The sequence below is a fragment of the Equus caballus genome, chromosome 10 (assembly GCF_041296265.1).
Source record: "Equus caballus isolate H_3958 breed thoroughbred chromosome 10, TB-T2T, whole genome shotgun sequence".
Lineage (NCBI taxonomy): Eukaryota > Metazoa > Chordata > Mammalia > Perissodactyla > Equidae > Equus > Equus caballus.
Window position 1 is genome coordinate 20,994,266 of NC_091693.1, and position 27,598 is coordinate 21,021,863.

General features: G+C 52.4%; 3 protein-coding genes across 16 annotated transcripts in view; 2 read left to right on the plus strand and 1 right to left on the minus strand.

Annotated features, from left to right (window-relative positions):
* Positions 1-14,602, minus strand: part of LOC111775254 (cytoplasmic tRNA 2-thiolation protein 1-like) — a 26,708-nt gene extending 12,106 nt beyond the window's left edge. For 3 of the 7 annotated variants that reach the window (XR_011422491.1, XR_011422490.1, XR_002810764.2), the window contains exons 1-3: positions 14,485-14,602; positions 10,674-11,218; positions 156-298 (exon numbers count right to left, since the gene is read on the minus strand). Coding sequence is in view for 1 of the 7 variants with exons in the window: in XM_070224798.1 (XP_070080899.1) it covers positions 3,684-3,802; positions 10,674-11,181 (627 nt within the window). In the remaining 6 variants the exon portion in view is untranslated. Of the gene's footprint in view, positions 1-155; positions 302-3,535; positions 3,803-10,673; positions 11,219-14,484 lie in introns of those variants that run through there. The other 4 variants (XR_011422488.1, XR_011422487.1, XR_011422489.1 and 1 more) reach the window with 2 other exon arrangements.
* On the plus strand, positions 3,909-8,846 carry LOC100146165 (sialic acid-binding Ig-like lectin 11). Its single transcript, XM_070225597.1, has 5 exons — positions 3,909-3,972; positions 6,626-6,883; positions 7,152-7,199; positions 8,314-8,571; positions 8,677-8,846. Exons 1-5 carry the CDS (start codon positions 3,909-3,911, stop codon positions 8,844-8,846), a joined length of 798 nt encoding a protein of 265 aa, XP_070081698.1.
* A 119-nt stretch (positions 14,603-14,721) lies between the features above and the next one.
* Positions 14,722-27,598, plus strand: LOC102148257 (sialic acid-binding Ig-like lectin 8). Of its 8 annotated transcripts, none has more exons than XR_011422468.1 (10): positions 14,743-16,879; positions 17,055-17,271; positions 17,422-17,797; positions 18,315-19,958; positions 20,169-20,447; positions 20,676-20,723; positions 21,488-21,745; positions 22,262-22,485; positions 22,820-22,916; positions 25,888-27,598. XR_011422468.1 is itself a non-coding variant. In XM_070224783.1 (10 exons), the coding sequence occupies exons 4-10, from the start codon at positions 19,538-19,540 to the stop codon at positions 26,074-26,076; spliced, it is 1,389 nt and encodes a 462-aa protein (XP_070080884.1). In that variant the 5' UTR covers positions 14,748-14,838; positions 16,309-16,879; positions 17,422-17,769; positions 18,315-19,537; the 3' UTR covers positions 26,077-27,598. The 8 variants fall into 8 exon arrangements, 6 of the variants coding, with proteins under 6 accessions (XP_023506061.2, XP_070080883.1, XP_070080882.1 ...); XM_070224783.1 differs by lacking the exon at positions 17,055-17,271 and having other exon boundaries at positions 14,748-14,838; positions 16,309-16,879; positions 17,422-17,769; positions 22,389-22,485; XM_070224782.1 differs by lacking the exons at positions 17,055-17,271; positions 17,422-17,797 and having other exon boundaries at positions 14,730-14,838; positions 16,309-16,879; positions 22,389-22,485.

Sequence of the window (27,598 nt, forward strand, 5' to 3'; positions counted from 1 at the left end):
TACTCAAATCCTAGAGTCACTGAATCTGAGAAGCTAGCCTCACCAACATTTTCTTCTGCTAATCTAAATTTAGAAGAGCAAAAAACTCAGCACTCTTGCTTCCATTGGAGCCTGCAGGCAGAGATCCGGGGGACTGATGTGGTAAGAACTCTTACCTCTTGCTGGCTCTCGTCAGGGGTCCGGGATCTCTCGGCTGCAGCAGTCCAGCACTGCACAGTGTCCAGCCAGTGAAATTTTATCCCGTCCAAGTCGCCAAACTGTTAGGGGAGGAGGACATTTCCTCTACCTGCTGTGGGTTCTTCTGGCCGGAGAATGAATTAAATTCACATGAGACAGAATAACAGGAGAAAATTAAACAAAGCTTTATAACATGTGTACATGGGAGAGGCTCAGGCAAACTGAGCAATTCGCCAAAATGGCTGAAGCCCCCACCTTAAATATCATATCCAGCTAAAGACAAAGGAGGATGTTGGGGGTTGGGGGAGTCAGTTACAGGAGGCTACCAGAAACAGGAATAAGATTATTATGCAGATTTAAGTCCTAGCATTCTGTATTGATAGGAGTTTCTAGAGATAAGGTCATCCCTGTTCTTCCTGGTACAGAGAGGGAGGGACCTTTACAGATGGAGATTTCCTTACAAATGTAAATGTCTCTTACAAAGGGTAAGTAAATTCTACTTTTCCGTTGTTTTCCTCTCTGCAAAGTAACAGTCCCAAATAATCATCATGTCAAAGAGACATATCTTGGGGTGGCCAATTCCAGGCCCCCACAGGAGACAGGCCCCATGGTGCAAGAGCAGCGCCAGCCTCAGCCAGCAAAGAGACCAGCCCCAGCAGAGGCCTGTGGAGCCCGTCCTGTCCTGGGGAGAGGGGGGGAAGTATGGCCAGGGTGAAGCAAGGGGCCTGCGGAGCTCAGAGCTGGTGCACGGAGGAGCAGCAGAGGTTCCTCCAGTTGCCAGAACTTTCCATTTCCTTTTCTCCTCCCGTCCTCAATATGGCCCCACCCTGCAGACTGGCCACTGGCCGCTGAGTGGACTGTGTCCCCTGTGGGCCAGAGCAGGGTACGCAGAGCACTTCACTTGCACAAACACATTTATCTTCTTGGGGACCCCGTGTAATAGTTTGCTCGAGATGACATAGCAAAGTACCACAGACCGGATGACTGAAAGAACAGAAACTCATTTTCTCCCAGTTCTGAAGGCTCGAAGTCCAAGATCAAAGTGTTGGCAGGGCTGTTCCCTTCTGAGACCTCTCTCTCTGACTTGCCGACGGCCGCCTGCTCCTCCTTGTGTCTTTCCATGGTCTTCCCTCTGTATATGTCTGCACCCTAATCTCCTCTTCTCGTAATGGCACCTGTCCTATTCAACTAGGGCCTTTCCTAATGACCTCATTTACTTTAATTACCTCCTTAAAGGCTTGTCTCCAAACACAGTCACATTTGGAGGTATTGGGGTTTAGGGCTTCAAGATCTGAATTTTGGAGGTGACACGATTCGGCCCATAACACCCTGTGAGCACAGGCACTGGACTATGCACAGAGTGGTTAAGCCCCTTCCCAAGTCAGCACAGCAAGCATTAGGGAGCCAGGCTAAAGCCTGGGCCATCTGGTTGCAGAGTCCATGCCTCTGACCCCCTCATTGGAGGCCTCAGATAAGGAAGTCCCAGGGCGCTGCTGACCATTGGAGCTGCTCGCTGAGGCTTTGACTCAGAATGACCACTGAGGAATGGGCAGGGCCAGGCACTGACCTGCAGGACTGCCCACCTCCGTCATCGTACTGGATTCTCTCACCGACGACGGCTGAGAATTGGGGACCCCTCCATGTGACAAGTGAGGAAAGTGAGGCCTAGAGGGGAGCAGGGCCAGGCCTTGACTCCAAAGCTGCAGCTTCCCGTCAATGTCATGCTGTGCTGTCACCTTGCTCCAGTTACCTGGATCTCAGGCCTGGCCTGTGCAGTCAACACCAGGATGCCAGGATCAGAGGGCTGCGGGCAGCCCAGAAAGCCCCCGGACCACGCATGGGGGTCACCTTGTGAGCTGATCTCGCCACTCTGGCCATTTACACCTGGGAGCTCAGCTTCTGGCTGCACAGAGCAATTGCGTTTCCTACGAGCTCCTACCTGCGCTTCCACCATCACACACTGTACTGACAGGAGCTGGAAGGGCCTGGGGTTGCTCTGCCTCCTCGGGTGTTAGAGACGTTCTCCAGGACAGAGACAAAGTCTGTCCCATTGTCCCTTTGGCTCCACTCCCCTGAAAGGAGTAGATGCTCGAGAGGCGATGGTCGTGTTCATTCATTCATCAGTCACCACCTCCCTCACCCAGGGGTGGGGGACCCCTCCCCTCTTTCTCCCCTTGAGGTTCCACCACCAGCCCCTCCTGCGTCCCACTGCTGGAGGGACGGCCCCTCATCTAGAGGCTGTGATTGTCCAGGCAGTGCCTGCTTTCCTGTTGTGGACAGCTGTGCGAGAGAGACAGGTCACAGGGAGGGAGCCAGGAGAAGAGGGTCGGGTCCTCCTTGCTCTTTGCGACCCCCACTGGGTCCCCATCTGGAAAGTAGGACTGTTTATTCTCCAAGGACCAGGCCAGCTCCAACAGCACGTGAGTGTCAAGTTCTCCTTCTGCGGTCAATCACCTTTCTGACCTCAGCCGGGGCTACCTACTGGGGCTTCCTCTCAGTCCTGTGACACCAAGGCCCTGTGGCTCGTCCCCCCAAAGATGCTGCTGCTGCTGCTGCTGCTGCTGCTGCTGTTGCTGTGGCTGCCCCTGCTGTGGGCAGCAGAGTGGGGCAAAGAGAGCCGGGACGGGTGGCCAGGGCCCCAGGCTCATGACCTGAGATTCCAGCTGCGAGTGCAGGAGTCTGTGACGGTGCAAGCGGGCCTGTGTGTCTCTGTGGCCTGTACCTTCTCCTATCCCTCGGACGAATGGAGTGATGCTGACCCAGCTTACGGCTACTGGTTCCGAGAAGGTACAAATACAGACCACGGTGCTCCTGTGGCCACAAACAGCCCAGATCGTGAAGAGCAGGTGGAGACCCAGGGACGATTCCACCTCCTCCGGGACATTAGGAACTACACCTGCTCCCTGGACATCAGAGACGAACAGAGAGGAGATGAGGGGAAATACTTCTTTAGGGTGGAAAGAGGGTCTGATCCGAGATATAATTACAAAGAGAACCAGCTCTCTGTGCCTGTGTCAGGTAAGGAATGGGGACAAGGAGAGGACACGTGGATGGGTTCTGCGAGCCCCCAGGGTGGGGCTGGGAGGGGACCCCTGCTCCTCATCCTGGAAGGGACCCAGGGGGACAGGATGCTGAGGCTGGGTGGGGAGGAGACAGTTGCCCTGAGGCAGAGGTTGTTCTTAGGGTCACCCTTGGGGGCCCCACCTCCAGGCCTGGTCTCTGTCTCTCTCCTGCTCAGCTCTGACAGAGACACCTGACATCCACATCCAGGGGACCCTAGAAGCTGGCGACCCCAAGAACATTACCTGTACTGCACCATGGGCCTGTGAGAGGGGGACGCCCCCCCACCTTCTCCTGGGTTGGGGTGGCCCTCACCTCCCAGGGCCCCAAGATTCCCCGTACCTCGGTGCTCACCCTCACCCCACAGCCCCAGGACCATGGCACCAACCTCACCTGTCGAGTGACTTTACCCGGACCTGGTGTGAGCGCAGAGAGAACCATCCAGCTCAACGTGTCCTGTGAGTGTCAGGCCAGGGTGGCCGGGTCCCTGAGGGCAGTGGGTGTTGGGGAGGGGAACGGGGAGGCAGAGCCCAGGATAGTGGGTGCTGGGTCCTGCAAGCTGGCTCTGGGGAGGAAGGAAAGAGCATAACCGACTCCATCCGCTCTTATTTCTAAAGTTCTGTGGGGAAAGGGCCAACACCCACTTTCCTGTCCTTGAAAAGGGAACAATTATGTCTGTCTGTCCAGATGCGCCCCAGAACCTGACCATCAGCGTGTTCTGGAAAGAAGGCCCAGGTAGGGTGCAACCTCTCCTCTTCAGGGGCTGTGGTGGAAGCGGGGTCTGTCTCCTCCCTTCAGAGCAGGGCTGAGGTTCAGAGCTCAGACGGGAGAAAGGCTCAGGCCAGGTGTGGGCAGAGCAGATGGGGGAAGCCCCCACTCGATCATCAGCTTACAACCTGGTCTCACCCCCGACCCTGCTCTCAGGGGGTTTGCATGGCCTCTTCCATGTCCAATGGATGTGCTGTCCCCATTCCAGGGACACATCCTCATCCCAAATCCTGCCCTCATTCCCCTTAGGATCTGGACCCTGCCTCCTCCTCCAGCTTCCCTGGATCATTTTAATGTTAGTGTCTAAAACAGGAAACGTAAAATGTGCCTCAGTCTGCTCAGGCTGCCATTGCAAAATGCCACAGACTAGTGGGGCTTAAACAGGAATTTATTTCTCACAGTTCTGGCGGTTGGAAGTCCGAGATCAAGGTGCCAGCCATTAGGTTCCTGGTGAGGGCTCTCTTCCTGTCTTGTTTACGGCCACCTCCTGGCTGTGTCCTCACAGGGCTGAGAGAGCCAGCTCCCTGGTGTCTCTTCTTATAAGGACACCAATGTCATCATAAGAGCCCCATTCTCATGACCTCATCTGACCCCCATCACCTCCCAAAGGTCCCTCCAGACACCTCCAAATACCATCACACTGTAGGTTAGGGCTTTGACACATGAATTTGGGGGAAACTCAATTCAGTCCTTAGCAAAATTTAGTGGGAATAAAAGAGTATTCAGAACCTGCGTACTTTCCTCTTGGTTATCTTCATTCATCTTCATGGCATATACATTTAAACACACACACATAGGTACACATGATACTATACACACTGCTCTGCATCTTTATTATCATTTTCAATAAATTTTTCGTGTGAAGCAATTTTAGATTTACACGGTACCGAGAGTTTCCATAACCCCTCTCCCAGCACCCCTCATTGTTGAAATCTCCCATCACCTTGGCACTTTTGTCACGACTAAGGAACTGACGTTGATACATTTCTGTGAACTGAACTTGCCTTTTTCTCAAACTTAGCCTATCGTGGAGATCCTCTGTATCAGTACATAGGAAACCGTTTTTATTCTTATTGGTGACTCCATAGTTTTCCATTTGGAAGAATATTATACTAGAAAGTACTTAATTGGTCCCCTGCTGGTGGAAAACTATGGCATTTCCGGTCTTCTGAGACAAATAATACTGCACAGAATGACTTGTACGAACATTCCCCACATCTGTGCGTGTGTCTGTCAGATAATTTTGTAGAGAGGAAAGTCCTGGATCAAAGGGTATGTGTGTAATTTTTACAGATGTTGCCAATCCCACTGCACGGAGGTGGTTCTGCTTCTCCTCCCCCCTGCAGTGTGTCCCCTGCCCTCTGAGCGTGTCTGTCCTCGCTGATCCTAAGTGGACTCATGGTCATGTTACGCTGCAGCATCATTTTGTGACTAGGCTGAATATCTTCCATTATGTTAAAGAACCATTTGTATTTCTTTGTGGACGTTTTCTTAATGATTTGAAGAAGCTCTTTTCATATTAAAGACGTCAGCTATGTGTTAGTTGAGAGGATTTATTTCTAGTCTTTTGATGGCCTTTTAACTTAGTGTATGGTGACCTCATCAGGCGAAAATGGGGAATTTTTTTTGTTGCATTTAGTGGTGTACTGATGTTGGCTCTTATAGTTGGCAAGAGCCAGTTATGTCCATCTTTTCCAAATTCTGGGTTCAGTGACTTCAAATTGGGTGCTTGGAATTGGCTACAATGGGAGTATTTACACCAAGAAAATTGGCAAATACACAAATCAGAGCTTTTCTTCTCCCCTCAATGAACAGGTTGTTACGCATTTACTAGTAAACCACTGGTGGCATTTACCAATATTTTCATTCATGCCTCTGACTTTTCCCTGAATGTGAGGTTAATATTACATTTAAATCTCCTATAATTTTTTTCCTAGCAGCCTCATATATAAACACTCCCAAACATGCTCACTCACTCAAGCCTTGCAGAAGTATTTGTTTCCCTGAGCATGCAGGTCATTTCACACCTCAGCTGTAGTTGCACCTCTTGTACCTCCCTCCACAAGGTCCTTCCATCAGCATCATCCTCTGGCCAGTTTCAACGCATTCTCATGCTCTGGTTAAGGCTCTCCTCCTCCAGGAAGCCTTCCATATTCTGAAAGTCTCAACGCATGCCTGTCCTCAGGGCTCCCTCAGCCTGATTTGTCCCCCTCATAAACCATATCAGATTGCTCTGTGAGTACCAGCTTTTGGGTATCTTGCCTACTAGACAGTGAATCCTCAGACACAGCTAAATTAGATAGATCTTAGTGAACCTTTATTGAAAGGCAAAATGGCAAGGCTCATAGAGGCAAATCTGGGATCTGCATCAGCACAGATGTCCAACACGGGAGGTGTGGGGACCAAAGTTGTTCAGGAGAATGCACAACGGCCCCTTGGAAAGGCTGCAGTGCCTGCTCCAAGCCCTGTCCCCTTGGGGGCTGACTGCAGGTGCTATGAGACCATCGGGCAGTGGAAGAGAAGAAACAGATCTACAGGATGCAAGGAAAGAGAGCGAGAGAAAGAGAGAGAGAGCGCCTCTAATGAGATCCTGGGCTCAGCGTTCTCTCTCTCTTTCCAGGACCTGAAGCTCTGGGCAACGGCTCCTCTCTTCCAGTCCAGGAGGGCCAGTCCCTGCGCCTGGTCTGTGTCACCAACAGCAACCCTCCTGCCATGTTGAGCTGGACCCGGGGGAGCCTGCGCCTGAGCTCTTCCTCACCCTCGAACCCTGGGGTCCTGGAGCTGCCCCGGGTGGAGCTGGGGCACCATGGGAAATACGTCTGCCGAGCTCAGCACCTGTTGGGCTCCCTGCAAGCCTCCTTGAGCCTCTTTGTTACCAGTGAGTGGGAACACACCTGGGGAAGGATGCCTGGGTCCTTGGGAGGAGAGAGGCTCTTCTGATCCCTCTGCTCTCTCTCCCCACAGACCCCTACAGCTGTTCGGTCCCTCCTGCTCCTGGGAGGGGGAGGCAGGGTCTGGGTGGCGTACTGGGGACTGTTCTTAGAGACATGGCCAGTGTTGAGATGGAGAGAACACTCGCACTTCACCACCTGGCTCATGGCCACCCCATCCTACTGCAGGAGGCCCCTTATTTATTTCTGTTCCAGGTGCTCCACAGAACCTGACTGTCCACGTCTTCCGGGGAAACAGCACAGGTAGGAGAGGCCTGGGTGGAAGTGAGGTCTCAGAAGTCTATTCAGGGGACAGAGTGGAGGGTGGACAGAATGCACTCACTCTTCATCCCTTCTCTAGTTCCGCCTCTGTCCTCCCCCCTCCCATCCCCTGGCAGGGTCACTGGGAATTCCTACTTGATCCTTCACCGTCACCTCTAGTTGCTTCTCTCTCCCGACCTTCCCTCTCCCCTCTTGGTCCCATGACATCTTTTCCCTGATTCCTTTCCTCTTCTCTGACTGTGCCATCTCCATCTCACACAAGGAGACTGAGTCCCCAGAACTCTGCACCAGCCTCTGGCTGCTTTCTGCATCACCCTGCAGCTCAGCTCATCCACGCTGGTGTTTGCAATCCAACCTCCGCCTTGAAGACAGTCACAAATCCCTGTCAGATCCAGATGGTCCTGAGTGTCCTGCTCTCCCCCTTCCCAGGCCACTCCCACCCAAGTCACCTGAGTCAATATGCTGGAAGTGACTTCAGACATCTCTGTATGTCACCCCACACTTCCCATGACTTGGTGAGTTTTGAAAACTTGAATTCCTGAAAATGTCTCAAATCCGTCTCTTCCTCCATCCCCATGGCTGCAGCCCCACCTTAGGCCTCCATTCTTGCTCTCACCTGGAATGAGTGAGACCTGGACAGGACCAGCCCCCTCTCTGGACTGGCAGCTTCCATTTTCACCTCCTCCACCTGCCAGAATTTGGACCCCAGACCTGACCCTCTTACTTCCCCGATCAGAACCCTCCCAGGGCCCCCTGCAGCCCTCAGGGGAGAGGCTGAGAGCATCATCTTGTGGAAGCCTCCAGGTGGTCAGACCTACGTGTGTCAGCCCCCTGCACGGTTCACACATCAAGGTCCTCCTCCTGGGATGGTCCCTCCTGTGTCTAGACACGGCCATCTCTTCCTCAGATGTCCGTCTCCCATCCTGCATCATCCAGTTGCCTCTCCTTCCCCCACCTCACTTCACAATCTTCACCCTGCTCAGCCCTTGCTTGCAATGCTGTCTCAGGAACACTATTCTCCATTCCTGTGTCTGTGGGAGGGCAGAGGGAGAGAGGGCTTCTCAGCCCTGCCCTATGGCTCTCTCTGTCTCCCTAGTCCCAGAGGTCCTGGGCAATACCACCTCCCTGCGGGTCCAGGAGGGCCAGTCTCTTCGCTTGGTCTGTGACACTGACGGCAACTACTCTGCCAGGGTGAGCTGGTCCCGGGGAAGCCTGACCCTGATCCCCACGCAGCCTTTGGATCCCGGGGTCCTGGAGCTGACCCGGGTGGTCTTAGGGGATGGAGGAGAATTCACCTGCCAGGCTCAGCACCCTTGGGGTTCCCACCACATCTCCGTGAACCTGGTTGTGCAGGGTGAGTACAGCAGGACACCTGTGTTCTAGGTGGGGCTGTGAGCAGGCTCAGATGTGGACTTTAGGAAACTCATCCCTCCATCCTTCTCCCCTTTTTCTCCCACAGGTATCTCCTGCTCCTGCCCCCACATCTCTGGGGAGCAGCGGGGCACCTGGCCTCTAGTCCTCACCCTGCTCAGGGGGGCCCTAATGGGGGCTGGCTTCCTTCTCACCTATGGCCTCACCTCTACCACTGCCTCTGGCGCCCATACAGGCCACCCTGAGACCCACCTCTAGCAGGCCACCTCCAGGAGGGTCCCAAGGCCTTGATTCTCTGGGAGCTGGCCAGGTGGGACCTGCTTCTCCAGTGCAGATGATTGTGTATGAGCCCAGGAAGCAAGGCTTAGAGGCTCTCATCCTTCTTTGCTGCCTTACTTGGACAAGCCACTTGCCTCCTGGAGTACTGTGATTTACAAGAAATATGTTTGGTCCTTCAGATGACTAAAATATATATTTCTCGTAGATGTGTGGTCTTCCTCCACAGTTTCTGGCTCACAGCTCCCAAAACCCTTGGAATTTCTAGCTCATGTTAAGAAAGGTGACTTTTGGACCCTACCCAATGATGGGGGCTGATGCCAGGAGGACCAGCCATGTGATCAGAGGATTGGAACTTTCTGTCCCACCCCCTGATTTCCAGGGAGGGGAGGGAGCTTGAGATTGAATCAATCACCCATGGCCAATGACTCGGTCAACCATGACTACACAATGAAGCCTCCATAAAAACCCACAAGGCCCTCAGGGCAGGGCATTTCAGAAAGCTTCTGGGTTGGTGGACACATGATGGTCCTCGGAGGATGACACATCCAGAGAGGGCCTGGCAACTCTGCACCCCTCCCCTCATACCTCGCCCTAGACATCTCTTCCCTCTGGATGTTCATCTGTATCCTTGATCATATGCTCTAATAAACTGGTAAACCTAAGTGTTACCCTGAGTTCTGTGAGCTGTTTGAGCAAATTAATCCAACCTGAAGAGTGGGCTGTGGGTAGCCACGGTTTGTAGCCAGGTGATCCGAAGTACAGGTGACACTCCGGTCAGAACAGCTATAATTAACAAGACAGGAAACAACCAGTGTTGGAGAGGATGTGGGGAGAAGGGAACTCTTGTTCACTGCTGTTGGGAGCGCCAACTGGTGCAGCCACTATGGAAAGCAGTATGGAGTTTCCTCAGAAAATTAAGAAGAGATCTACCATATGATCCAGCTATCCCGCTGCTGGGTATTCATCCAAAGAACTTGAAAATACAAACGCATAAAGACACATGCACCCCTATGTTCATGGCAGCATTATTCACAACAGCCAAGACTTGGAAGCAACCTAGGTGCCCATCAAGGGGTGAATGGATAAAGAAGATGTGGTATATAAACACAATAGAATACTACTCAGCCATAAGAAATGATGAAATCCAGCCATTTCTGACAACATGGATGCACCTTGAGGATATCATGCTGAGTAAAATAAGTCAGAGGGAGAAAGTCAAATACTGTAGGATATCACTCATAAATAGAAGATAAAAACAACAACACACATAGCAACAGAGATTGGATTGGTGGTTGCCATAGAGGAAGCGGGGAGAGAGGAGGGAGAAAGGGGAGATTAGAAACATGTGTGTGGTGACAGATTATAATTAGTCTTTGGGTGGTGAACATGATGAAATTTACACAGAATTTGAAATATGATGTACATCTGAAAGCTATAATACAGTGTTACTGCTATGAAAATAAAAATTTAAATAAAAAAAAAACTGCAGAGAACCACAGCTCTAGCCCTTAGGGAGTACCTCTTCACCCCTCTATTCACCAGTGTGCGTGACCAAGATGACGGCAGTGACTCAGAAGCTTACCACGCCCATCCCAGGGGCGCACACACACTGAGTCCATCAGCCTTCAGTGGGCACGCACACCTGCTCCTCCCTGAGACCCTCCACTCAGGGCGCACCCAGGCTCTCCTTCACCACTTCTCGGGCACGCGCCCCAGTCCCCTTTCACGGCCTGCCCCCTCGCCCGTGCATGCGCCTGGCTCCCTGCCACCCCCATCCCGCGGGTCCCGCTGCGCGCCTGTGCTCACCCATCACGATGTGCGTGGCTCCCACGAGGCGCGCCCCCTCCTCCAGCGCCCGGCGCCGCAGCACCCCGCAGAAGGTGCAGCAGGCGCGGCTGCGGCCGGAGCCGGCCGTGCTGCGGGCCACGGCGTCCATCGTCCAGCCCCCGAAGAGGTCTGCGTAGGCCACGACGGTGAGCGGGAGCTCCCAGCGCGCCGCCTGGCGCCGCACGGCCGCCAGCGCCGCGTCCCGGTAGCCGCCGATGCCCTCGTCCATGGCCACCAGGCGCAGCGAGATGCCCAGGCGCGGCGCCAGCACCTGCAGCACGTGCGCCAGCACCGTGGAGTCCTTGCCGCCCGAGGCGCCCACGGCCACCACGGCCCCAGGCGGCAGCAGGCGGCCCGCGACCACCGTGTGCAGCACCTCGGCCTCGAAGGCGGCGCAGAAGCAGGCGCCGCACAGCGCGCGGCCCGAGCGCGGGCGGCGGAGGGCGGCGCGCGCCTTGTGGCAGGTGGCGCACTGCGGGGCTGGCATCGCGGGGTCCGAGCGGGGCAGGAGAGGTAGGCTTCTCCTGGACGGGGAGAGAGAGGAAGTGGGTTACATGTGGATTCCAGATTGAGGGCTCGTTGCCTCCTGGGAGGCTGCCTGGATAGCGCCCCTGCCTGAAACAAACCCAGGGCCAGGTGTGTGCGGGTGCACTAAGCTTCTTGCGGAGGTGGGGGTTGGCTAGATATATGTTCTGGCTTAAGGAGGCTCTTGCCTCCAGGAAGGCTTCTTGGATTGCACTCGTTACGCACCAAGAAGAGAAGAAGCCTATGGAGTTAATTTCGGGGGAAAGAGACGGAGAGATAAGTAAGTCATACCCAGAATTAGGTTGGATCCTGTTTAGAGGGATGGGGTGCGTATGAAGGACCAGTTTTCACAAGCTCCAAGGAGGCCACCCCTCTTACAGCCCTTATTAGAGGGACAGGGTGAGATCACTGACTTGGGCCTCCAGGGCTGTTCAGAGAGCTTGGGAGGGGTCAGTGATCTAAGGACAGAGGGAGTCCAGGGGACTGCAGCTCTGTTAGCAGAAGGGGGTCGAGGGGCAAAGACCAACTGGATCTTTGTGGATCTTTTTACTTTGTGGGGCTGGGATAGTGTCTCCAGGAATGGGTCCCCACTGCATCCTCTGAGATCACCGTCTCCAGGAGACCAACTGGACTTGCTTCTGATTTAGGGGTGGGGGTGGGGGAGTGTGGGCCTCCATCCGTGGACTCAACTCTCCTCTGGAGTCAGAATCTCCCGCAAGCTTCTGTGGCCTCATCAAGACACGGATCAGCCCATCCTTGGCCCCTTTCTGTTCCCTGCCTCCTATGTCATCCCAGCTCACTCAGCCCAAACTCCAACCCTCCAGCCACACGCTCCTTGGTCCCACCTGCCTGGTGAACCCATAAAAACCCACCAGGCTCAGTCCCCCTACCCAAGCCACCATCGCCTCCAGCCTCTGAGCAGGTCACCCTGCTTCTAGGATTCACCAAAATGTGTGGAATCATTTTCTGTGACTTTATGTTTACAGTCTGTCACTTCCTGAGGGCAGGGGCCAGTGCCACTCAGATGTCTAATGGGCATCTCAAAACCCAGGTTCCTGATTCCTCTTCCCAAACCTGCTTCTCCTGCAATGAAAGGAAGCCCCATACTTCTGGGTGCTCAGGCTGGAAGCCTTGGGGTCCGGGACCCCAGACTGCCCATTCTCTCTCCTCTTCTCACTCTCCCTGTCAGTGACCCCAAGTGGCAACGTCGAGTCCCGACCTTTCCTCCAAATGCCCACTGAGGAGGCATGGCCTGGGACATCCTCAGATCTCAGACCCCAAGTACCCCACTGGAATGCAGCAAATCCTGTGTGACTGTAGCTTCCAAAGAGACCCAGAAGCCAACACTTCTCACGGTCTCCACGGCTGCCACCCTCATCTGACTCACCATCTCTCTCCTGGAATATGGCAGGAGGCTCCTCAGTGGTCTCCCTGCCTCAACCCCCCCACCCCCCCACCCGCCACTATTCTCCACAAAGCCAGCAGGATCCGGCCCTGTCTTCTCCACATCCTCCCATGTGTCTCCTCTCACTTTAGGAAAAGCTAAGGGTCTGTGAGGCCCTATGCAATCTGGCTCCCTTTCCCCACTCTCCCTCAGCCATGCAGGCGTCTACTCTCAAACACCCCAGGAACCCTCGAGTCTGCAGGAGTTTGCACTGGCCCTTCCCTCTGCCCAGGGTGCTCCCCCATCACTGGGCCCAGCAAGCAGCCTTCAGGGCCCATGCGCTGTCACAGCTGAGCAGCGCCCCTCGAAATCTTTTCTCCCTCTGACTTTTGACTTAATCATCCCTCTTCCCTCCTGGCTTTTCTCCTGCCAAGTCTGCAGTCTCTTTTGGAGAGTTCTCTTCCTCGTCCTCAGGTCCTGCCCAGCTCACTCTCCTTGTAGGTGACTCTGAATCGTGAGGTCCACCCAGCTGGTCCTCCAAATGCCCCACTGAGGAACTCGGCTGGTCCTTCTCTCAGATCCCAAGTGTCAAAACTGACCAGCATCCCACCCACTGCTGCCCACCTCCACCAGCAGAAACCTGCTCTTGCCCAGCTGTTCCTTGTCTCCTAAAAACACCACGACCTTCCACCCAGCTCCCCAGCAGGAAGGGACCCGATCACCCTGAACTCATCTCTCCTCTCCCCCCCATTTACAGTCACCCCGGACTGGGAGTCCACCTCCCGAAGGAGGAAGACCCAGCAGGAGATGAGTCTGTGCAGGTTATCAGACACTCATAGGCCATGATATGGAGTGTTAATTTTATTCAGAGGAGATGGGAGCCATGGGAGGGTTCTGAGCAGACAAGGGATATGATCTGACTTAGGTTTTAAAAGGATCCTTTTGGCTGCTGTATGGGGAAGAGACTGCCGGCGGCAGGGGCAGAGGCAGGCCGGCCACGGAAGGAGCTATGGCAATAGTCAGTGAGAGATGATGGTGGCCTGGACAGCGGCGGGGGCAGTGGGAGGGGGAAGAAATGGTGGAATTCTGGATCATTTTGAAGGTAGAGTCTATAGGACTTGCACAAGACTCGGATTGGGTTGGAGGGCTGGGTAATGAGAAAAGAGGAACAAGGAATGATTTGCAGGTTTTGGACAGAGCACCTGGGAGGATGGTGGGGGCATTCCTTCGGGGGGGGGGGGGCACCAGGAATTCCATTTGGGCATGTCAGGTTTGAAGTGCTTAAGCGTCTTCCCCTGAAGACCTTATGGACCCCAGGCTGGGTCAAGCGCCTCCTCGTCTCCATCGCAGCCTGACCACGACTCTACCTGTCATGGTGACAGGCCTATCTCCCCTGCTGTCCTGTGAGCTCCCTAAAGGCGGGGACTGGGTCGGCCTCGTCCACCACTGTCTCCTCCCAGCTGACACAGAGCTTGGCACAGAGTTGGCGCTCAGTAGATATCTGTAGGATGAGGGAATAATAAATACTGCCGGAGGACGGGATGCCGACCCCTGGGATGCTTGTCAGAAGGGTGGATAGCGTGTGACATCTTTCTATCAGGACACAGGTTCTAGGGCAGAGTTGGGGCCTCCTGACCGTCCCCAACTGGAGGCGGGGGCAGGGAGATGGTCGAATCCCGGTCTGGGGGTGGGGAGTGGGCAGGCAAAAGGTCGGACCAGTGTCCAAAGTGAGGATCCTGGCCTGAAGGCCTCTGGGATACAGGTGTTGGGAAATCACAGACGTGACGGTCACCACCCCCAGAGAGACCCTCAACCCTCACACAGCACCGCAACAAAGAGCGGGCGCCCTCGGACCGACCCGCCGCGGGAGGAAATGCTCACCTGGGTAGAAGGCGACGCTGGGACGTCCACGCTGCTTAACCCGCGGAAGCCTGGGACGGAAGTGGCTCCGAAGACTACGACTCCCACAAGGCCTTTGGGGCTGTCTTGCCTACGGCTCCCAGAACCCCATGCAACAGCTCCGCCTGAGGCCCTTGTGACTCCTGGGCCAGCGTGGCCTACAACTCCCCGCAAGCCTTGCGGCCCCCTCTCGCACTCTGCCTACCACTCCCAAGATGCATTGCTCCGTTTCCCTTCTGCGCCTGCGCAGGCAGAGACGCGGCGGAGCGGAGTGTGGTTTCTTCGCTGTGGCAGCCTGCTGGCCCTATGTGGGCTGTGTTCAGATTATCTGCTTTTGTGCGATTGTTATAGGCTTTTAAAGGGTTTATAGAGCATATAATGTGGTCGGGTAGCGGGTGGGAATTGAAGGTGGGGGTGGAGGTGTTGATGGCGTCTGTAAAAGCGGCAGTTAGCGCGTGCGCAGGGCAGGGAGTCCTGAGGTGGGAGTTGGGCGTGTTTGTGCACGTGAGCGTGTCAAATGAGAGGGAGCAGTGTGTGAGCTGAGGTCTCTGTGCTGTTAGTGTGCTGTATGCTGAGGTCAGCTGTTAGTGATTTTGGAAGAGTCTCCTTGTGCCAGGCTGCCCGTGTGTTAGGTTCTGGTGACACAAGTGAAGTCATTGTCCTCTGAGCCCCTGCCTGGTGGGGGTGACAGAGACACAGTCAATATGGGGTGAGAAAACTTGACGTGGAGTTTTAGGAATTCCAGGAGTTCGATCTCAATCCCTTGCCAACCAGGGCATCAGGAAAAGAAATTCAACCAGGGGTGACTATGTGCGAACTTAACCACTCAGCCATGGAGCGGGCCCCCCATGATCCCTGTTCTTAATCTTACTAATGTGTTCAAATGTTTCTGTTTGTTGCATCGGAGCATTTTCCTGCCATAACTTTTTGCATCCTGCCAGGAGTAGAAGTCCACACACTGCATTTTTGGTTGTTGTTTCCTATATCTTATTATGTCTGGAACAGCCCCCTCCCTTTTTTTCATGACATTGATTTTCTTTTTTATGTGGAAGAGAATGGGCCAGCAATATTACAGAATGTCTGACATTCTGTCTTTGTCTAACTGTTTCTTTCACAGTCCTATATCCCTCGGCTGGCCCTAATTTCCATTCCTATGGTTATCGTCCTAGTTCTGGCTACCTTCTCTCTCCCGTGGCTTCTCACACTTGCTTCCTCCCAGGGTTCCCCAGCTTCATCCTCATTTCCTGTCACCTCTTCACCATGCTTGCCCTGCAAATAAGGACAGATACTTATTGCTTATTCCTGACTGTAGCAGCAGCCTTCTAAGGTGGCCCCCAATGATCCCCACACCCTAGAATTCACGTCCTTGTGTAATCTCCTCCGTGTGAGTGTGTGCCGGACCTAGTGACTTGCTTTTGTTTCTGGTGGGGAATATTGTCGCTGAGCTAACATCTGTTGCCAATCTTCCTCTTTTTGCTTGAGGAAGATCGTCCCTGAGCTAACATCTGTGCCAATCTTCCTCTATTTTGTATGTGGGATGCCACCACAGCATGGCTTGATGAGTGGTGTGTAGGTCTGCACCTGGGATCTGAACTCATGAACCCCTGAACTCTGCTGAAGCGGAGGGCGCGAACTTAACCACTATGCCACAGGGCTGCCCCACCCCCACCCCAGTGGCTTGCTTCTAATGAACAGAATAAAATAAAGGTGATAAATCTTACTTCCAAGATTACGTTACAAAAGTCTGTGACTTTTGCCTTGTTCTTTCTCTTGTTCTCTCTCTCTTTCTCACTTTGATGAAGGCAGATGTCACGTCATGAGCTGCCCTGTAAAGAGGGCCATCTTCTGAGAAACTGAGAGTGGCCGTCATCCAACAGCCGGTGAGGAACCAGTAGTTATTTCAACTACAGCCTCCGCTGACATCTAGATTACAACCTGTGAGAGACCCTAAGCCACGGGACCCAGCTAAGCTGCACTCCACATCCACTGCATACTTCTCACTGAAGAGGGAACTCTCCTGTTTCAGTCCCAGATACGCCATTCTGCTGGACGTCATTGGCTTTTGCAAACTTGGTACCGATAAGAAAGAATCTTTCCTCTCTGGGGCTGCAGAGACCCTCTGACCCCCAAAGCCTAAAATGTTTGCCATGTGGCTCTTTGCAGAAAAAGTTGGCCAATCCTCGCTTTAGAGTCAGGCACTTCTCTCTGAGCCTCAGTTCTTCAGCTCTTAAGTAGGAATTATAGTAGTACCGCCTCATATGTGACGTATAACAACGTTATGAGAATTAGATGAAAACAAGCATTCCTGATCAAACCAGCTCTGAATCAGCACCACGGACAGCACCAACGTCCTTTCCTGGGGATCCCCAGGAGCCAGGTATGTCCTGGGCAGAGGGAGCGCCCCCTATGGGCGGTGGTCTGACCCCAACTGGGACAGAGGTGGGGTTGGTCAGGAACACAGCACAGAACTTGGTAGCTGGCAGAAAACCTCCATCTGGAGAGAGAGTGAGTGGGATTCAGAACATCATACCTGAGAGTCCTGCAATTCCCAGGGCACCAGGATCACCTGTGGAATTCACATCCCCTGTGACTGCCTGAGAGTCCCTACCATGTCTACGTGGCCCAGTCCTCCCTGAGACTCACCTTCCATTCCAGAAGAGCAAGAGTCCCTCCTACCCCAGCCTGAGCTTCCCCATCACGGCCTCCTACCCGATAGCACTGGAATCGTCAGTAAACCTGTCTCCCAACCAGATATTGTTCTCCTCGAAGGCAAGGGCTAGATCTCTCATATTCACCCCTTTACTGGAAACCTGAAGGCACAGGGTACATGATTGTTGAATGAATGAGTGAATGAATGAATGAAATTTCCTCCCTCACCTCATGGGACGAGTTGACAATTCTTCCTTCTCATGTTAACAGAAGCTTCCCATCTCCAAGCCCAATGAAACCTGGGCGACAAGACTGATAAAGTGGCTCCCGGTGCAGACAGTGGTGCATGAGACAAGGAACCTGTGTGGTTTGGGCAATTCGCTTGTCCACTCAGGACCTCAGTGTCTTCTTCAAGTTGGAGAAATGGGACTAGAAGGTCCCCCAGCTCTGATGGCCTGCCAGTCATAGTTCCTCTTTTACACAGAGTTAGATTCTCTGTGTTTTCCCCATGTCTCTCCTCCCTATTCTTCTGCTTTTTTTTTTTTTTTTTTTTTTTTTTTTTGCAAATTGGGGACAATGGAAAACAGGCATGGCACGGCCACACCCTTCTGACCACAGGTGCTGCAGCTGCCCCTGCAGAAGGAGAGTGAGCGGCTAGGACAGGGGAGCCCGGGGTGGGGGGTGGTGGCGGGGGGGATGGGGCTGCAGGATGCAATTCCAGCTGAAAACGCAGGAAATGGTGATGGTGTGGGAGTGCCTGTACATGCTCAAAACAGGCACCTTCTTTCCTCAGGTTTTGGGTCATAGTTCTGGGAAGAGGATCATATGGGATGGGCAGGATCATGAAGCTGAACAGAAGAAGACAGATTGTAATTTTTCTATGTATGCAAAGTTATCAGAAATGCATGTGCAAAGCCAGAGTATTAGAGGCAGCATGCTCAGATCATAAAACTACAGAGCAAAGCGAGGAATCAGTTGGCATTACAGTGAGGCTGTGGCTCCTTGGAGCGAGTTGGGTGTGGGGCTTGGGAGGAGGATCAAGGGGGAGGACCTGGTTGCCCCCGATGTTCTATTTCTTGGAGGGTGTTCATTTTGTGTTGAATAGCTGAGCTGTTCTTATGAGGGCATGTCTCTGTATGTGTCTTATGTTTTGCCCCAAAAAGGTTTCAAGAAAACCGACATGGTCTGAGGAGGCGCCACCTCCCAAGATGCCCGCCACTTCCTCCCAGCCCTCACCACACAGTTGAAAAGAATCTTCTGTGAATTCAGGTGCATGTCTCTTCTCTCGTGAAATCCTCACCATCCTGAAGGTGGACGACTCCCAGGCTGGCGTTCCTCGCTCTGTGTCTCGTGCACACTGGGACTGCTGGGAGCAGAGCCCGCTGGGGCAAAGGCTCGGAGGCCAGCAGACCTCGCCGTGCTCTGGAGCAATGAGCAGAATCATGGCCCCATGAGCCACCAGCGGTGAAGAAATCCATCCTTTCGCCCAAACACCTCTGACAAATGCGGAAGTTTCTGCCCCTTTCGAAATCTTCCCCTTCCCTTCTATACTTTCTTCCCTTCCAAACCCCATTGTGCAGAGAATCACAGCCTCAATTTCCCGGGCATCCTCCGAGCTGGGCTCCCCTCGACGTCCCCGACTTGTGCTAACACAGGGAATCCTCGCCTCCAGCGCCTGAGTGTTCCCTTTCTCCAGTCCTCCTGACACTGAACCTCCAACTTGGAGGGAGAGTGACACCCCACACTGCCTATGTGGCCCCCATCGTGGCTCCTGTCACAGGGGACTCCAGCTTCTGGGCCACCTATTGTCTCCCCACTGGGCAGTGACTCAGGGCTGCAAACCAGGGCTGCTGTGAGACCTTGTGAGCAGAGAGGGGACGCCCACTATGGTGATGCTGAGGGAGGAACGTCAGTCGGCTTCCCTCATCTCTTGGTTCCCTGAGTCCCTCCCCTGGCTGGAATGACCTTCACAGACAGAGTCAAGGGGTCTGGCCAGAAGGGACCCATTTTCACTTTGCAGAAAAATGACCCCAAAGGGGAGGGGCATTGGCCAGAAGGCAGGAGATGGGGCTCAGGCCCTGCATGGGGTGTGAATTTGGGTGAGGCTCTCACCCTGCCTGGTCCCAGGGTCCCCAGGAGTGGATGTGTGTGGAGGATTGTTGACTCCATGGGCTGTCCTGGCCCTGACAGTGTCTGGGGGTGAAGTTCCTCCTCTGAGGAGGGTCACTGTTCTGCCCTCACCCTCAGCTTCCTGTTGGAGCTTTCTCTAAATCTTGCAACTTTTGGTTCCTGAGAGAGAACCCTGAGAAACAGCCTTTCTGGTTACACAAATAACCAGCTCTCTGTGCATGTGACGGGTAAGGCGCTGGCACTGTCAACCCCAGAGATGCTGCTGCTGCTGCTGCTGGCCCTGCTCTGGTGGACGGAGGGGGCCAAGGGCCAGAGGGTGCCCTTGCAGGGTTACTCACTGCGGATGCAGGCGTCCGTGACAGTGCAGGAGGGCCTGTGTGTGTTTGTGCCCTGCGATTTCTCCTACCCCCGGGATAGCTGGACGGTCTTAACCTTTGCTCATGGCTACTGGTTCCGGGAAGGGGCCAGAGTAAACCAAGATGCATCAGTGGCCACAAATGAGCCAGATCGTAAAGTGAACGAGGAGACCCAGGGCCGCTTCCACCTCCTTGGGGACCCCCGGACCTACAACTGCTCCCTGGACATCAGAGACGCCAGGAGGAGAGATGAAGGAAAATACTTTTTTCGAGTGGAGACATATTCTTACAGAAATAACCAGCTCAATTTGCATGTGACAGGTAAGGCGCTGGCTCCTGGAATCACCACAGAGGAAGGACATGGGGGTCCTGGGGCAGAGCAGGGATGGGACTCTCCATCCTGGGTGGGGGTTGGGGATAAAACAGGTCAGGACTCAGAGGCAGGAGCTGGACCAAAGCCTGAGGCTTTTCTCAGGGCTGCTCCTCAGACCCTCCCTCCTGATCCCCGTGTCTCCCCCGTCTCCTCACCAGCCCTGAACCACACACCTGACATCCTCATCCCGGAGACCCTGGAGTCTGGCCGCCCCAGGAACTTGACCTGCTCTGTGCCCTGGGCCTGTGAAAGGGGCACGCCCCCCATCTTCTCCTGGACATCGGCTGCCCTCACCTCCCTGGGCCCCAGGGCCCGCCTCTCCTCGGTGCTCACCCTCACTCCACGGCCTCAGGACCATGGCACCATCCTCACTTGTCAGGTGAAGTTCCCTGCAGCTGATGTGACTGTGGAAACGACCATCCAGCTCAACGTCACCTGTGAGTGCTGGGCCAGGACGCCCAGGTCTCTGATGGGGTCCTGAGGCCAGTGGGGATGGTGGTGTCAGGGTCTCAGACACTGGCGCTGGGTCTCTGAAATCAGGCTGAGAGGGAGTCAGGAGGACACCCATCTCCACCCTACCCCCATTTCTGCAGCCCCTGGGGACAAGGACCAATGTCCACCCAGCCCTCCCACTGATCTGAGTCCACCATGTCTTTCTCTCCCAGACTCTCCACAGAACTTGACCATCACTGTCTTCCAGGGAAATGGCACAGGTAGGAAGGGGCTGTGAGCAGCTGTCCCCATCGGCCACTCACTTCCCTCAGACTTTCCACCCACCTCGGCTCCATAAGGAGAGCGGGGCAGCATTCACACGGCAGAGCCCACCTCTCGAGCCCATTATCACCCATCTCTTGATAACTCCTCCAGTCTTGTCTTTTTATTTTCCCTAACAATTGTTTATGTAAGTTCTTTCGAACAGGTAATATATTCACTTGATTGAAAATTCAGAATTTACAGCAGAGTCTGTCCTCAGATGCCCAGTCCCCTCCCAGGAAGTGACCAATTGAACAGACGGCTCTGAGCCTTGGTTTGTTCACCTAAAGGATCTCAGAGGTCCTTTGACATCAGTAGCACAGACTGTCCTCATTCTTCTCCATGACTGTGCAGTATCCCATGACCTGGATGGATTCTGCTTCCGTATGCATCTTTGTCAATGGAAAAATCATGGCATTCATTTTATTCTACTAACAGAAACACTGCAAGGAATACTCTGTGTCTCCTTTCACGAGTGTGTGTGTATGTCTGTGGGATACGTTCCTAAAAGCAAAATGTAGCTGCTTTATATGTTCTTTCTAATTTTGAGAGATACGGTATGGTGGGTGGACAAGTTTACATTCCCACTGGCGGGGGGTGAAATTGTGCGTTTTCCTGCTCTTCAACTTATATCTGTGTGTTTGTCCTCCTCATCAGGTCTCCTTCTGCATCCTTCCTCTTTGGATCTCTTTGTCTCTCTGACCCTCTGTCTCTTTTTCTCCAGCATCCACAACCCTGAAGAATGGGTCATCTCTTTCAGTCCAGGAGGGCCAGTCCCTGCGCCTGGTCTGTGTCGTTGACAGCAACCCTCCTGCTAGGCTGAGCTGGGCCCGTGGGAGCCAGAGTCTGAGCCCTTCACAGCCCTTGAACCCCGGGGTCCTGGAGCTGCCCCAGGTGGAGTCGAGTCATGAAGGCGAATTCACCTGCCAAGCTCAGCACCCTCGGGGCTCCCTGCACGTCTCCCTGAGCCTCTCTGTGCAGAGTGAGTGCACCAGTGGATGGGGGAGGGGCTGGAGGAGGAGACAGCACCCACCCCACCCTCACAGCCCCTAGCAGTCCCCTGAGCTTCAAAGGTGAGCTCAGCTCTGGTCTATACTCAGCTGTGAGACCTGGAAATTCCCTGGGACTCAGAATGTCACCGTCCTCTTCCTGCCAGGCCAGGGATGTGGGGTGAGGTGAGGACTGGAGGGGGAAGCCAGGGAAGGAGTTGGGTCTTGGAAGAGAGGGCCTGGGGCCTGGACAGGTGTGTCTGGGGACACGAGGCCCTTTCTTTGGGGGCTGGGATGAGGGTCAGGGAAGTGAGCCTGTCATCTTGGGCACAAAATTTAAGGGGAAGCCAAGAGATCTCAGCAATCAAGAGAAGTAATATTGCAATGCAGTTTTTTTTTTTAAAAAAATTAAATTCCACAAAGAATAAAATACCAGCATTTTAATTAAAGACAGGCTGCAACTCAGCTCGTGTGTGCCTCACTCTCCTCACCCTAACGCCCATCCCCAGCCCCATGTGCCTGTTTTTGCTTCTGGGAAAGAAGCCGGAAGATAGAAGTCTGGTGTCCTACAAGGAGTGGAAGGAGAAGAGACTGAGTTCCCATAAGGGAGTCACCAATAATCCAATCTGTCTGCAGGAAAAGCGTGTCCTTTATCAGGAGCAGCACTGGGGGCCATCAGTGGAGCATGTGCTGCAGCCCTGCTCCTCCTGTCCTTCTACGTCATTGTCATCATGTGAGCAGTGACCCTGGGGAGGGAGGGAGAGCCCTGGGGTGGGTTGGAAGGGCAGGCAGCCCACGGAATCCCTGAACCAGAGCCAGAGGGACCTAGGTGGGTTGAGAGCCTGAAGCAAGGGCAGGAAGGAGGTCCCTGGGCACCTGAGTGAGTCTGTCACAACCCTCTGCCCCACTGTCCAGGAGGGAGGGAAACTGTATTCTCAACCCTGGGGTTTCTGGAACCAGACCATCCTCTCCCACCTCAGTTATGCCTCCAGCCCGTCAAGGGGGTCAGTCTGCCTACTGCACCCTGAGCTGGCCAGACTGAAAGGCTCTCTGATCTCTTCCCTCAGAGTGAGGTCCAGAAGGAATAAAGGAGCAAGCCCAGCAGTGGGTGTGGGGGACATAGACATGGAGGGTGCAAATGCTGTCACGAGATCAATCTCTCAGGTGAGTGACTTGGACGTCTCCCCATCCAGCATCCTGCCTGGACACGTCCTCCAGGATGGCCCCCTGATTGCCCCACTCAGCATGGGCAAGGTTGCTCTCGTCTCCTCCTCCTCCTCTTCCCCCAAGTCCGATCTCCATCTTGCTGACAGCATGACAGCCTTCTCCTCTTTCCTTCGGGCCAGGCACGGTGGAGTCACCTTCTCTCTATCCTCCCTTTCATCTGCTACAGCCAAAAATTCAGCATGTCTTGTCCATTTTTCCTCCTAAGATCAGCTAACATCAGTTTCCCTCTCTCCATATTGACCCCCATCATCGCTGAGGCTTCAGGATTTCTTTCCTGGACCCTTCATCTCTCTGCCTCTCATCTCCCTTGCCCTACACAGAGTGATCCTCTGAAAGCCATCATGGTCCAGTTCCTCTGCATTTGAACATCTGTTTGTCCCCATCTTCCAGAGCAGAGGCCAGCAGAGTTTTCTGTCAAGGGCCAGAGAGTAAATACTTTTGCCTTTGTGGGCCTTACAGTCTCTGTTGCAGCCACTCAACTCTGCTTTGCAGCATGAAAGCAGCCAGAGACCATATGTAAATGGGTGATCATGGTTGTGTTCCAATAAAGCTTTATTTACAAACACAGACAATGGGCCGGATTTTACCCACAGGCTGTAGTTGGCCAACCCCTGACCTAGAAAATCAAACTCAAACTGCTCAGCCTGCAGCCCTGCACATTGCGGCTTCTTAGCACTTACCTCTCCAGAAGGGCCGGGGTCAGGGTGAGGAGAGTGAGGCACTTGCTTCAGAGGCAAAACTTAAAGTCATGCCAAAAATTTTATTAATCAATAGAAGTAGTGTTCTAAGGCACTATTTTTTAAAAATCAAAGTTAATTAAAAAATTCATGATGAGCAAAATATCAAAAATTAAACAATGGTAGGATCAGTAGACTGAAGTTAGTTAATAATTATTTAAGATCATAATTTTGTCGAGAGAAATTGTCGTACGGGGTGGCATTCTTAAAATAATGTTTTAATATGCACACTTTTCAGGTTTCCAATAATATTTCAATTATTTTAATATTCCAGAAAAAATTGACGATTAAAAATACATAAAAACATATATATATATATAAGAGCACACATATTTTCTTCTGCCTCAGGCTCCATTTGGGTCAGAGGGGCACTCTTACTAACACTGGGTTATTTACATTTTTGACTCTGTGAGTTTTTTGCATACATTTGATTTGAAAATCTTTCATTAAAATATTACTTGTCTCTATTACTGAGGTTTTTGGCTCACCTTGTAATTTAGCATTTTGGGTGAGTGCCTTCCCCATGTCACCCCGATCCTGACCCCGCTGTCCTGTCCACTCCCCCCCCCCCCCCCCCCCCCCGCCTCACACTCTGCTCCATCCGCACTGGGCTTTTCATCATCGTCAGCCAAAACAAGCTTACTTTTGCCTCTGGGTCTTTGCATGGGCTGTTCCTCCCTCCTCTAATGCTCTTCCCTCCCTATTTGGCTGGAGAGCAACCACCAATGGGGCTGCCAGCGAGGTTGGTGGACTTTGAAAAGTGTGATACTTGTAGTAAAATAAGGAAGGGCCTTCGTTTAGAGAAGCCACGCACCTGGGTCACCTACTGCTGCAGAGTCCAGAGAGGTGAGGACTGAAGATGGCCATTTGGATTTCACTAGCAGAGGTCACTGGTGTGCTGGATAATAGCAGTGTGGGGAAGTGGTTGTGTGTGTGTGAATTTTAATTTCAACAATCAAGAGAGACTCGGAGGAGCACAAACATTAACAATTCTGCTGAAGCGTTCTCTTTTCAAGGGGAGCAGCAGAAAAGGATGCTCTCCAGGCAGCACCTGTCACTCTCCCCTGTGTGAGTCTGTATTAGCTTCTTGTTGCTGTTGTAATAAATTACCTCCAATTTTATGGCTTCCAGAAACATAAATTTATCATCTTACAGTTCTGGAGGTCACAAGTCCGAAATGGGCTTCACTGGGCTGAAATGAAGGCGTTGGCAGGCAGGGCTGAGTTCCTTCTGGAGGCTCCAGGGGAAAATGCATTTTCTTGCCTTTTCCAGCCTCTAGAGGGCGCCTGCATTCCATGGTTCATGGCTCCTTCCTGCATCTTCAAGGCCAGAAGCATAGTATCTTCAAATCTCTGTCTGCCTCCTTCTTTCACTGGTCAAGCTCCTTATGATTACATGGGGCCCACCCAAACAATCCAGGAGAATCTCTCTGTCTCAGTATTCTTAATTTAACTCCATCTGCAAAGTCTCTTTTGCCATGTAAGGTAACACAGTCACAGATTCCAGGGGACTAGGATGAGGACGTCTTTGGAGGGCTGTTATTCTGCCTACCACAGGGACATAGTTTCTTTGACTTACTTGTCCTCCCATCAAACTATGAGCTTTCCAAGGGCAGGTGCCATGCCTGAATCAAGGCCCCATAATCCTCTCTCACCCAGTGCCTGTCTATCATATCATAATTCACAATTAGATATTTATTTGTTTAACTCATTTTTTTTTTTTTGCCTCCCTTTAATAAAGAGTAAGCTGCAAGAGGTCAGGGTCTGCGTTGGCTGTGTCCATCACCGTATATCCAGCACCCAGCTCAGGTCCTCACACACAGGGGGCCTCAGGCTTTGGGATCAGAAAGAACTGGATTGGACCCTGGTTTCATCAGGAACTCTGAGCATGGTGCTTATTTGGTTCAACCTTAGTTTTCATATCTATAAAATGGAGGCAAAAATAATATCTTTCTTATGAGGTTGTTGTGGGAAGTTCATGAGAGTATCAAGCACCAGATAAGGTGCTCGCTAAGTATTAAATATTCGAGGAAAGCATGAATGAAGGAGATCTCAACAAACGTGTGTGTGGGGTGAATTGGTGTGGGAATTCATAGGCTTCCCTCCTGGACACTCTGCCTTATCCTGTGCCTGCTCTTCCGCTCTGACTCCCTTCTCTCTTCCTCCACTCAGGGTCCCCTGATTGAAGGCTGGGAAGGCAGCCTCCCAGACCACCTTCCCACAGAGCTGGCTTCCCCCTGCTCAGGAGAGGAAGAGGAGCTCTATTATGCAAACCTCAGCTTTTCTGGGATGAAGCCTCGGGACCCGCAGGAACAGGAGGCCGCTGGTAGTGAGTACTCAGAGATCAAGATCCACAAGTGAGCGACTGCAGAGACACGGCCCTGGCTTGAGGGGTCACGGCCCCTGTGGGGCAAAGAACAAGTCAGGAGCTGATTCCTGTAGTGTTAGACTCCCTCTAAATAGTGTGAAGAACCCAGGGTTTGGAACCAAAGAGTTTTGAGTTTGAATCCAAACTCTACCCCTTTACTAAGTATGTGACGGACCAACTGCTACCTCTCTGTGCCTCAGTTTCTCCGTGAGAACATGGATGAGAAGCCCTACTTGCAAGTTCATGGTGAGAATTCCAGGAGTCAAATCCTATCAGAGCACCCGTCACAAAATGTGTGTTGAGCACATGCTGGATCCTTGTGCTTTGAATAGAGGGTCACATTGGGAAATTCTCTTGATCTGGAGGGCACCAGCACCAGACCTCAGACCTTTAATGCTGTGGCCTCTCCTCCTAGAATGTCCTCCCGCTGGACCTTCTCTGCCTCTGTCTTTGAAAGTTGAGCTCTACAGGTGGACTTCTGGATTGAGATAGGAAAGTTAAGCAGCAGCTCATGATCCTCCCCTATAGAGACAAACCAAACAAATGAGAAAGGTTCCCAAATGATCACACGACCATCTGATGGATGAAACTACATGACCCCCAAAGTTCACCTACAGCACCCAAACGAGGAAAGGAATATATCACAGCAGTTACTTCATAAAGTAGCCTTGATGGAGAGAAATCAAAGGATTGGATGAGGCACTAAGATTCCCTCCAAATGGACCCCAGGCCATTTATAACAGCACCAAAAAAAATAAAGTAGCAAGAAGCAAATTTTTTATGTAAACATGCAATACTTCCACACTGAAAAGTACAGAGTATTGCTGAGAGAAATTAAAGAAGATCCAAATGAGCGAAGGAATCTACCATGTTCATGGATGGGAAGACACAATATTGTTAAGATGTTGATTTTCTCTGTATTGATTTAAAGTTGTCCCAGTCAACAGACATATATATATGTGTGTGTGTGTGTTTGTGTGTGTGTGTGTATACACATACATAAGTTGACAAGTTAATCTAAAACTTATATGGAAATATAAAGACCTAGAATAGTGAAACAGTCTTGAAAAAGAAAAACGCAGTTGGAGAAATAAGACTTTACTATAACGATAGACCAATCAGTAGAGTGTGGTGTGGACAGAATGGAGTCCATAAATAGACCCACACATTATACACTGAACAACACCCAGTCTGTTCCATTGGGAAAGGAAGGACTTCTCAACAAATGTGATAGAACCAGTGGGTCAAGTTTTGGAAAAAAGGAACCTTATAAATGATGTAATTGCTTATATACTTGAAATCATGCAGTATGTACTCACGTGGATTTTTTTCACTCAGTATTGAGTTATTTGCGATTCACCCATGTTTTGTGCATGTCAGTATCTTGTTCCTTTGTTGCTGAGCAGGATTCCATTGTATCACACATTGTTTACCCATTTTTATGTTGATGCACATTTGGTTGGCTTCCAGTTTTTGGTGATTACGAATAAAGCTGTTGTGAACATATTTATACAA